Source organism: Malaya genurostris, chromosome 1, assembly GCF_030247185.1.
Source record: "Malaya genurostris strain Urasoe2022 chromosome 1, Malgen_1.1, whole genome shotgun sequence".
In the NCBI taxonomy this organism is placed as follows: domain Eukaryota; kingdom Metazoa; phylum Arthropoda; class Insecta; order Diptera; family Culicidae; genus Malaya; species Malaya genurostris.
In genome coordinates, this window is record NC_080570.1 from 107,143,944 (window position 1) to 107,155,968 (window position 12,025).

The following is a 12,025-nucleotide window of genomic DNA, read 5'->3' on the forward strand; positions in this document are numbered from 1 at the left end:
AGCAAAAAAATTTTGTACACAATCCACTCGGTCGCACACTTGATCTTGTTCTCTGCCCATCTGATTGTGAAGCTAGGATCGACCGCAACTGTGCCCCGCTGCTTCCCGTTGACACCCATCATCCACCGCTTTCAATTTATCTGCCCACCAGTATTGTTAGCATTCGACGGCCATCGACTGATGATAGCAACACTGCATGCCCATTGAACTTTCGTTTGCTGGACTTCTCTGCACTTTCTGATCACTTGAGAAATATTGATTGGGCTTTATTGTTCGCAACAGATGACGTAGATGATATGGCTGAAGTTTTTTGCGGAGAAATCAATCATTGGCTTCAATGTAACTTACCACGCGTCAGACCGTCTGTCTCTCCAACTTGGAGCACATCAGAATTGAGTAAACTGAAACGTTTGCGGAATTCATATCAACGTAAGCTTAAGCGTAATCGGAGTTTAGCAACCGCCATTAATTTCCACCGTTCTGTCAATGCATATCGTACACTGAATGCCACTTTGTATAAATCGTACGTACTCAAAGTTCAGACAAATCTCCAACGTAATCCTCGTAGCTTTTGGCGTTTTGTTAACTCAAAGAGAAAATGTTCATCTATTCCAACCAATGTATTTCTTGACAATGAAATTGCTACTACTGTTCCTGAGTCATGTGAGTTGTTTGCAAAATTTTTCACTGGTGTTTTTTCGAGCAACTCTACATCGCCTAGCGAAGCGAATACTGCAGCTGCAAGTGTTCCATCTGATTTGTTTGATTTGGACATTTTCACCGTTACACCTCACATGATTGAACAAGCGGCAAAAAAACTGAAGCGCTCTTTTTCACCTGGTCCGGATGGAATACCTGCCGTTGTCTTGTGTCGCTGCATATCCTCCATAGCTGAACCACTAAGTGTTATTTTCAACCGATCGTTCGAGCAATGCAGATTCCCTCGCATATGGAAACAGTCATATATGTGTCCTGTTTTCAAAAATGGTGATCGACGAAATGTCGCAAATTATCGAGGAATAACTAGCCTCTCGGCCTCATCGAAATTATTTGAGATAATTGTGAGTGGTGCTATTTTAGATCGTGCAAAGAACTACATATCATTTGATCAACACGGATTTATGCCTGGTAGATCAGTTACAACGAATTTGTTAACCTTAACGTCTGAATGTATTTCTAGTATGGAGGCAAAAGCACAAATGGATGTGATCTATACCGATCTAAAAGCAGCGTTTGACAAGATTGATCATCGAATACTGTTGTGTAAATTATCTCGACTTGGTTTATCATCGCAACTTGTGTCTTGGCTGAACTCATATCTTTCCGATAGACAACTGCGTGTAAAAATCAATAACGTTGCGTCGTCCGAATTCTCAAATAAATCAGGTGTTCCGCAAGGTAGCAACTTGGGACCCTTGCTATTTGTAGTATTTTTCAACGATGTTGCATTACTCTTGGGATCTGGTTGTAAATTAATCTACGCAGATGATTTGAAACTGTATCTCGCCGTTCGTAGTGTTGAGGATTGCCAACGACTGCAAGATTTGCTTACAAGGTTCGCAAATTGGTGCAAGGAAAATAAACTCATTATCAATGTAACCAAATGCCAAGTTATCACATTTCATCGGATTCTACGTCCCATTATATTCGACTATAACATTGATGGAACAATTTTATCTAGAGCGACTCAGGTGTGTGATCTTGGTGTACAACTGGATGCAAAATTGACGTTCGATGTCCAACGGTCGTTAGTTATTTCGAAAGCTTCCCGTCAGCTGGGATTCATCTCTAAAATTGCTAAAGACTTCAAAGATCCGCTTTGCTTGAAGGCTTTATATTGCTCACTCGTCCGCCCGATTCTGGAAAATGCTTCAGTAATCTGGTGTCCGTATCAAATATCGTGGAGCCTTAGAATTGAACGTGTTCAGAAACGTTTTGTTCGCATGGCATTACGACATTTGCCTTGGAGAGATCCTGTAAACTTGCCACCATACCCGGACAGATGCCAATTATTGGGAATCGATACTCTACAGCGCCGAAGAAAAATTCAACAGGCATTGACTATTGCGAAATTAATAAACGGGGAGATCGATGCTCCAGAATTGCGTAGCAAAATTAGTTTTCGAGTACCAAGCAGACCATTGCGATATACGACTCTACTTCAAAACGGATTTCACAGGACTTTATTTGGAAGTAACGAACCTATAACTGCGTGCACACGAGCTTTTACTTCTGTTGAAACAATTTTTGAGTTTGATGAGCCTTCCCGTCGCTTCGCAGAAAGAATGAAACGAACTATATTATAAGGACTGTTTTTTTTCTATGTGTTAATTTATTTCACTTGACGCATTGTAATTACTTTTTGTTTTGTGTTTGTTGTTTAAAAGATAGTGGTTTTTGCGCCTGTCTGAGAATGGCATGAAATTTGTTCAACTCATATGGGCTTTTTCCCACTCTGTCGGTTCATTTAGACATATGTCCGATGAACCCAATAAGAAATAAATAAATAAATAAATAAATATCTGGCAGCGGTGAGGCAGTCGGTTACCAGTATGTCTGCCAGCCATATTTTTCCAGCTGGCAGCATTTAGTCAGCCATCTGGCAGCCATGCGTATGCGGGACTGTAGAGCAAAATATGAATACTAGATTATTAATAAAATCGTTTGGCGCCCAACGGGCTGATTTGTTCAAAAATTTCACTGAGCCTACTTGATTCACGTGTTTCTTTATTTCGAATCACATGTTCAATTTAGTAAGGGCGCCAAATGAACAGCATACAGGTTTCCATTTTCCGATATATGAATTTGGGTTCAATGCCGTCAAGTCAAATTATAGAACGACTATTAGAAAAGAGAGTGATTAACGTTTTTATATGATTCGTTATTTTCCTAAAACTCCAGAAATGTCAATCCTATCTTCACGATAGATATAATTCTTGCTGTCACAATGCGCTGAAATTTTATTCAGAGATAACAGGATTGAGATGTGCTGCCACTTCAAATTAACACCGTTAACTCAAACACCATTTACCCCCAGTGATAGGTTAACTCCGGGCTTAATTAAACAACTTACTATCTATCCAAAGCTGTTCGGCTCTCTACTTGTTGGAACAATTCCATTCGAATTAGAAGGATGCTTTCTGTTTTTTCGGCTTAAATTTTTCATAGCATTTCCCATGCTATACCTTTGAAGGACGAGATTTTGTGTAAATTTTTCTCGAAACGACCTCAAAATTTCGTCAATTGCTTCAAATTGCAAGTTCGGTTATTTTTTTGAGTCCAAATGTCTTCAATTGGCCCAAACACGATCCATATTATATCAACCCAGAGTACTTCGAAATTTCAAACTATTTGTGTTTGAGTGGCTAAGAACAGTTACGTCCAATGTACTCGAACCATCCCGTTTGCTTCCTGTTATTACATTACCGAGGAACCGAGATTTGGGAAATCATCGACACTCAAAATGATCAAAATGAGTCTGGTTGTATTTTGCTTGGGTCATTTGGGACTTTTAAGAGCAGGAAAAAATAGCTTTAAAGTGCGAAGTGTACGTGTGTACCTGTTTTGGGGAAAAATGTTGAGATCGAATCAAAAACAATTGTCAGGTGATTAATTTTTACGGAACATGAAGGATAATACTTCTCACTGTGCGAGAAAAATACCATTCTACTTCACTGATCGCGAGCAATCATAAGGGTCGTTCGATTATTCTGACTTTAGACTATTCGAAATAATTTATTCTGACTTTAGAATATTCAAAATAAAGTTCACCGGGACAACTACAGGTACTAAATAAGAGGAACAAGTACAGCAGGAAAGTTCAGGACAAAATAAAGAAGATACAGGAACAAGCGCAGAAAGTACAAAACCAAGTACAGAAATGAGAGAAACAAGTACAGAAAATACTGGTACAGAAGTAAGTACAGAGTACAGAGTACAAGTACAGAAGTTACAGTACCAAATACAGAAAATACTGGAGCAGGTACAGAAAGCGCAGAAAAAAATCTGAAACAAGCACAGAAAGTACAGGAACAAACACACAATTTACAGAAACAAGCACACAAAGTACAAAATAAAGAGATAGGTTAAAGCCGGGTATAAATAAACGATATAAAAAAAAAAAAACAAAATAAAGAGCAGTAAATAGGGGAACAAGTACAGAAAAAAATTTCAAGTTCAAAAGTTGATCGCAAATGTTGTTGAGGAAACAATTTTGAATGGCAAAATAAAATAAGAAAAAGTTTCCATTCCACGTCATTTTCTCATCCCTTTAACTTTTCTGTTACCATCAATAATCGTTATGAGTATGTAGCGTGAATTTAGAGTTTTTATCAAATGGAAAATTGTACACTGCCTGTTCGCGTTTCGGCAAACCAGCGGTTTTATATATTTTGTCCTGTTGTCCGCGATATAAAAAGGTTGGGGCTACTACCATATAGCATAATTATGATTTTTTCTTCAATAATCATTAAAATTGATAAGTAGTTTTGATTATCTACATCCAATCTAATATTATTGCGCTACGAAGTGTACAGAGGTCCGCTAGTACTAGTATAAGTGTCGTTTCGCAATATGCCGTGCGGAGCAGGGTTGCCATATATACATATTAATCTTTACTTTATTTTTCCTGAAAAATACAGCTTTAAATGTTGCGAAAGTAAAGAATTTCTCAATAACGCTTAAAATCCACATTTGTTTAAAAAAGTGTTTAGAGTGAGCGGGATTCAAAATTCGGTTTTCATTGGAAGCCGATATGGTAAGTTTATGCTAAATTTTCCTATCATGACGGGCATATTTTTTTAATATAGTTATTTATTATAACGGTTTGTTTACTTATCTCGAACATACCTCTGATGTTATTTGTTTTTCAAGATAGTTTTAATAATAATGAATTGTAATAACAACAATAATAAAATATTTTTTATTATTTTCCATCCTGTTGATTAGCTTGAATCCGCGCAGAATAATCGATAATTTGAATGATTTTTTTTTTATATCATTTATTTTACCCCGGCTTTAACCATAATTTGAATGATTGATTTTATTATTTAAAAACACTTTATAAAATTTGGCCGTTCGTCCATTATTATTAGTATTATTTCATAATAAAAATAATAATAGTTATAATTATTATTATTATTATTATTATTATTGTTATTATTATTATTATTATTATTATTATTACTATTATTATTATTATTATTATTATTATTATTATTATTATTATTATTATTATTATTATTATTATTATTATTATTATTATTATTATTATTATTATTATTATTATTATTATTATTATTATTATTATTATTATTATTATTATTATTATTATTAATATTATTATTATTATTATTATTATTATTATTATTATTATTATTATTATTATTATTTGTACCTAGCCTATATTACCATATAAAAAAGGAATTGTTTCAAGCTTAGAACAAACAGTTCTAGAATAGTAGCTATTCAATCTAACTAATCTGTACTTTAATGTAATCGGTGCATCGTTTCATATTCTAGTTGCACAATTCACACAATCGATCAACTAACTTATATTCGGAAGTGTGAAGAAAGCGTGCTAGTGTTTTTTGTATAACCGACATTCAGTTACGACTTTGACATTATTCACCCGCCTTTTTGCCTTTCTCATATAGAAAGGTTATGCAATCACTGTGAAAACCGACTTTTGAACCGAAGCCCGAAGTGCCGAGTGTCATATACCATTCGACTCAGTTCGTTGAGTACGCAAAATGTCTGTGTGTGTATGTGCGTATGTTTGTATGTAACGTTTTTTTGCACTAACTTCTCTCGGAGATGGCTGAACCGATTTTAACAAACTTAGATTCAAATAAAAGGTCTTGTTGCCTCATACAAAATTCCTGCATATTATTTGAATCCGACTTCCGGTTCCGGAATTATGGGGTAAAATGTGCAAAAAAATGTGAAAATAAGTGCACTAACTTTTCTCAGAGATGGCTAAACCGATTTTCACAAACTTGGGTTCAAACGAAAGGTCTTGTAGTCCCATATAAAATTCCTGAATATTATTTGAATCCAACTTCCGGTTCCAGAGTTATGGAGTGAAATGTGCAAAATAATGAAAATATGTTTTCTAGCTTTTCTCAAAGATGGCGCGACCGATTTTCATAAACTTAGGTTCAAATGAAAGGTCCTGTGGTCCCATACGTAATTCCTGAATTTCATCTGGATCCGACTTCCGGATCCGGAAATATAAGGTAAAGTGTGTTAAAAATTGTATACTATTACTGAAAAGGGCGAAAACCCGTAAAAAGTTTTCTAAATCGACCTCAAATCTTCTCAAATCAATAGTTTTTATCAGTAGATGGTCAAACAAACCGATTTCGGTTATTATTTTTGGAAACCGAAGAAAATTATTTTTAATGATACCACAGTATTATATATGATGGTATGATTGATATGAGAAAGGCATCACTACACCACTAGGTGGATTAAAACAGGTTTTTACCTTCGATTTGCAAGGAAAGTAATATTATACTTCTTTAGATAACATTTAGATCCATTAGAACGGCTGATTTTGTATAATTTACCCTATCGTTGTCCACTTTTCGTGTTCTTTTCTTGAAATGCAAACGATCATAGGCTGGATGCTGCAATCACTTTTATTTAAAGCAAAACTCACACTGCGAATGTTCAACAGCAGATGTGCTCACAGAAGAACTAGCTGTCGTTTTTTCTGCGTTAAGACTGGATGAACGAAACCTTATAATCGCCATTGACTGAAGCACCAGTTAAATAGTGCTGGGTGTAGTTCCACTATCTTGGCCTAGATGGCAGCCGGCGCACCCGAAGTGTCTCCGTTCATGATTTTCATAGACTAATGCTAGCAAACGTACAACAGGGTCTATTTATAGATTCGGTTGATTTTAATGTTTAGTGTTTGGACCTATTTTTTCACTATATAACAATGTTTTCGTAATAAAAGTTATTAAGAAAACAAATCTGTAGTAATTTCGTTACACTTTCGTGTTGTGAAATTTTGAAAATGCACCCAGGTGAGCATAGTAAAGAACGAAAAAAGTCTTACGTCAAAAATATCAAAAATTCTCTGAGTTTATAGAGTTGACTAGAAGAAAATCGGGATAACACCAGACCTCGAAGTTTTATGCATTTCTAAGACAAAACAAGAAAACCACATAACATTGAAAATTTGCATAAAAAAACCGCGTAACTTCGGAAATCCGCGTAAAAAAGGCCTCAGTGTAGTTAATTGCATCTATGTTAATTTAAATTCTACATAACACATGGATCAATAAGTCCCGAGACTAAAGCAGAGATGGCGCTCGTAGTAAACCAGTAACCACGTCTTTCTAGAGTACTAACCTTTGCCTTTGCTTAAATAAAATTTTAAGTCGATCCGACCAGAAACAGCTGAGTTATCGAGGTTGGAGTAAAGTCGTTTTGTAGTTTGTTTAAAAAATGGAAAAACCGAGTTTCGTGTTTTGATAAAACATTGTTTTTTAATGGGTAAAAACACCGTGCAAGCGAAACAATGGATTGAAAATTGTTATCCGGACTCTTGTCCATCAAATGCAACAATTTGTCGGTGGTTCGCCGAGTTTAAACGTGGTCGTACCGACACAAATGACGCGGAAAGCTCGGGTAGACCTGTGGAAGCCGTTACACCGGAAAATGTGAGTGAAGTGACAAAAATTATAATGAAAGATCGTAAAGTGAAGCTCCGTGAGATTGCTGAGATGACACAGATATCATATGGAAGTGTATTTACTATCCTTCATGAAAAATTGAGCATGAAAAAGGTTTTTTCCAAGTGGGTGCCGCGATTGCTTTTGATGGAACAGTCACAAGTCGATGAAAACAATGGCGAAATTGAACGAATTGGGCTTTGATCTGCTTCCCCACACCCCATACTCGCCAGATTTAGCCCCCAGTGACTACTGGCTCTTTGCTGATCTTAAAAAAAAAGCTCTAGGGAAAAAGATTTGGCTCAAATGAGGAGGTCATCGCTGAAACTGAAGCTTATTTTAAAGCGAAAAATAAATTTTTTTATAAACATGGTATTGAAAAATTGGAAAAACGTTGCAACCATTGTATCACCCTAAAAGGTGATTATGTTGATGAATAAAAAAAAATTTTGCAACAAAATGTTGTTTTCATTGTTAGTCTCGGGACTTATTGATCCATGTGTTATTTTTTTTTTTTTTTCATAAATATGTTTATTTCTTAAGGCAGTTTACATAAGTTTTTCTTCGCCGTAGCATCACTTTTACATAAAATTCTTATCCTAATTTAATTCTAACATAGTCACAACGATTTGAATTTATTAAAACATATTCCTCTTATTACTTAAATATCATCTTAGGTAACTCGTCATTAATTATGAAATCTACTCGGAAATATTATTTGAACCAAACGATTAACTTCTATAAGTTATAAAATAAGCTGTTATTTTCAGACATTTTGTTGATAATTTCATAAACTGTTTCGAGTTTGTTTGTATCATTACATAATTTTTATTCGAATTTAGCTATTGGTTGAACTCATGGACGCAGCTGGAATCAGAACTAAGTCTTAAAAGGGGCCTTTATTAAATTGAAATTCCAATTTTCTTTATGAAATGATAAATAAGTTTCATGTATGAAAGGTCACGACAAGCAAGAATGTCTCGAACTGGGACATTGGATAGTCTACCTTGGGTACGCAAGGAATTTATTAGTTGAGATCTGACATCACGATACTCCACGCATGTCCAAACGACATGATCAATATCCCGATAACCTTCTTCGCAAGCACGCATGTGTTATTAGTCCTTACTTTGAGACTTAAACCATAAATGCTTAAAACAAAGCAACAAAAATAGAGAACACTTTTTTTATAAATTTCTACTCTTTTTCTTTCAGGAATTTCCTGCACGTTTGTACTACTAAACAAATCTACGATTTAAAACAATTGAAAGAATAATACCTGTAAATTGATTCGACAACTTCAAAGCCGGAAACGAGTCGAGAAAGAGTATAGAAGCAGTAACTTTGGTTAAGAAGTGGAAGCAATATTCCACCATCAAAATGACTCTCTATTGGTGGACGCATTGGTTTTGGATCACCGTCTGTGGTGGTAAGCCTCCATGTTCGGTTTCATAGTTATTAGTGCGATAAAAAACATCTTTTTCAATTATAGTGATCCTGATCGAATGCACCCCACTCAGTTCCATCGATTCTTACCCCAGCAAGCTATCAAAACTAGAAGAGAACAGTAACAAATCTACATATCTGAAGCGTGCTGGACCCGGATCCTCGTTCATATCATCACTTCCACCGATGGCAGCCGCTTCCAGCGGACAACAACCGTCGCCTACCAACACCGGATCTCCGGCAGCTCCAACTGTGAACAGTATTGTTTCGGATGAAGCTTTCGTTCAACCGCATCAGCAAGATATCGATGACACGTTTGCCGGAGGAAGTTTGGCTGACACAGACTTCGGACCAGACATTGTCAGATACACTAGAACAGGTGTCGAAGCAAGCAGTACAGTTTCGGTCGTTGAAAACGTGGCCGAGAGCGACATAGAAAAGACAATTTCATCCACGGTTCCTACTCCAGTTGCTGGAGCTGGACGGTTGAAGAAGAACGGTACTATTTTCACCAGAAATGAGCAGAACATCACAACACTAAAGCTGAAAAATTACAACCGCGGAATGGAAAAGGAGTAAGTTACGATATATTAATCATTATTGCAATTCTAATTGGATTGACATGACGTTTCGTGTATTTTCCAGAGACCTGAAGGAATCATCTCGTCTTCCCAATCGTGGTACTCGTCTGGTAGAAACTCTCATGTTGACAGCGGTCGACAACAGCACGGATGCGGCTCTACTGACCCTTGAGCATGCATCCGATGCAGAGCTGGTTAACGAAGACGATAACGACACCAGCAATATTACCAACGTTAACATTCCCGAAGATTCTCCCGATAACAACGCAACATTACCAGCGGAACCGGAACACATAGCGGAAGATGTTGTTGCCCTTCAACCGCCTACATCATCCAGTGATAGCAACAGTAGCTTTAGTAGTAGAAGTAGTAGTAGTAATAGTAACATTTACAATAGTACTAATAGAGATAGCAGTAGTATTGAGAGAGACATTCCTGACAGTAGCCATAGTGATAGTACGAGTAGTGTTAGCGTTAGTGCAAGCGATCGACGCATCGGGAAGATCCTTTCTTCTGATTTCCGGGACTTTGTCAGCAATGGCAACAACCCAAATGCTAGTAGCTATATCTCAAGGGCTATAGCGTTCTCGACCCAAAATCTGCAGGAAGGAATTGACGACCAGGATCATCCGCTGGAGGATGACGACTATAGACGAAGTTCACGCAGTCAGCAGCGACTGAATGTGGGTGCAATATCCGGGATCTGTTTGGCTTCGCTTGGACTGCTTTCGGGCCTTTCAGCAGTCTTAATTATTCTGTATCGGAGATATTTGTACATAAACAAACCGCAAACACTAAGCGAACCGGACTCCAGCGGGTACATTGACGACAGTACCATCCGGGACAATTCGGACGAGATGTACAGCTTGGATAATGACTCATTTCTAAACTCGCTCGAGGCAATGACGATTCAAAACTACTGGACGGATAACGTGAAGCACACGAAGCTTTAGAGCGGACAGTGATTCATCAAATACCGGTCTACTGTGGTCAGTTTATTGACTACAGAAAAAAAGGAATTCAATTTTTACACTTAAATTTAGTACTTACACTATTTATAGATTATTCTTATTGATTGCAATCATTCCGTCGTGAGCCGTCCCTAATAGTGATTAAAAGATCTTAAAGATTTTATATTTGTTCTCAGTTAGTTCTACCTCATTCATTTAAAATTTTGAATCAGTTCGAAGCAGTTATTACTGGGATATAGAAAACAACAAAAATTAAAAATTTTCGTTTGATAATTTTTTTATGCTTGAACAGTATTGTGTGTACAAATAGTTTTGGTTGATTTCATAAAAGATTGACGCCCTACGTAAATACTAGATCCTACTGCTCTAGATCCATTCCGTTGTTCATGATTAGAACCGAAATCGTTGGATCGGATCGTGGATCAAAAATAGACGATATTTTAAATCTCGCTACCTGAAAGTTGAGAAATAATTATAGGCAAAACCACAATATTTTATAGCAACAAAAAATCCTCAAAACTTATTTGTACACTCAATAAAAAATTACACATGAACTTAATTTCATTTAGAATTCCGCACGATCGTTGATCTAGTAAACCTGTAACTGAATAGTATTTTTCAAAAATTGTGATTTAAAACAGTTAGTTGATGAAATGAAGGTTATATGAATGGGTAGAATAGGAACGAAGTGAAATATATTTATAGACATAATTGACCAGCAGATTGGATAGAGTTTGAGAAATAATAAATGACCGAAGCGTCTCTTGAGGTTCAAATTTGATTTTAAGAATACTTAATCGTGATGTCAATGTGCTTAAATTGTCAGATTTTCATGCAACTGCTAGTTTTTCGATGTGGAATATGAATTATGGGAAAAAATTTTAGTTGCAGAAATCGAACAATTTTGTGATTCCTTAATTTTGTGAATAATCAGCACGCTTTATTGGATTCCGGAGTTATTATTGTTTCCGAAAACTTCTTACGTACTGTCATTTTGCACATTTGCCATCATTCGCTTTCGTTTCGATCAGATTTTTGTTTTCGAGTTACACTTTTGTTCGGTGTCATTTAATATTCTGACATTACCTTTGCGCAGACGGGTTCAAGTTCGAGTTTTCTTATCTACATTTTTATCCGGTTTTCGCACGCATTTTCCGGAAAAAGAGATTTAACTCGTTCATTTTCCAAATGTCAGATCGGATTATTTTCTTTTACTAAAAGTATAAAAAACAAATTACAGACAAGACTAGTAAAAAGTCTGAGTTTAGTATTGTTTACTTGATTTTTTTTCAATATCGGAAAATAACTATCGATCTGACAAAGATGACTAGAGTTGATTTTG

At 36.1% G+C, this 12,025-nt stretch overlaps 1 protein-coding gene across 6 annotated transcripts in view; it reads left to right on the plus strand.

Annotated features, from left to right (window-relative positions):
* LOC131425326 (dentin sialophosphoprotein) overlaps window positions 1-11,631 on the plus strand; it is a 90,135-nt gene extending 78,504 nt beyond the window's left edge. For all 6 annotated transcript variants that reach the window (XM_058587135.1, XM_058587136.1, XM_058587140.1 and 3 more), the window contains 3 exons: window positions 8,901-9,114; window positions 9,178-9,706; window positions 9,777-11,631. In XM_058587135.1, coding sequence (XP_058443118.1) covers window positions 9,066-9,114; window positions 9,178-9,706; window positions 9,777-10,665 — 1,467 coding nt within the window. In that variant the 5' untranslated portion in view covers window positions 8,901-9,065 and the 3' untranslated portion in view covers window positions 10,666-11,631. The remainder of the gene's footprint in view (window positions 1-8,900; window positions 9,115-9,177; window positions 9,707-9,776) is intronic.
* The last annotated feature ends 394 nt before the right edge of the window (window positions 11,632-12,025 follow it).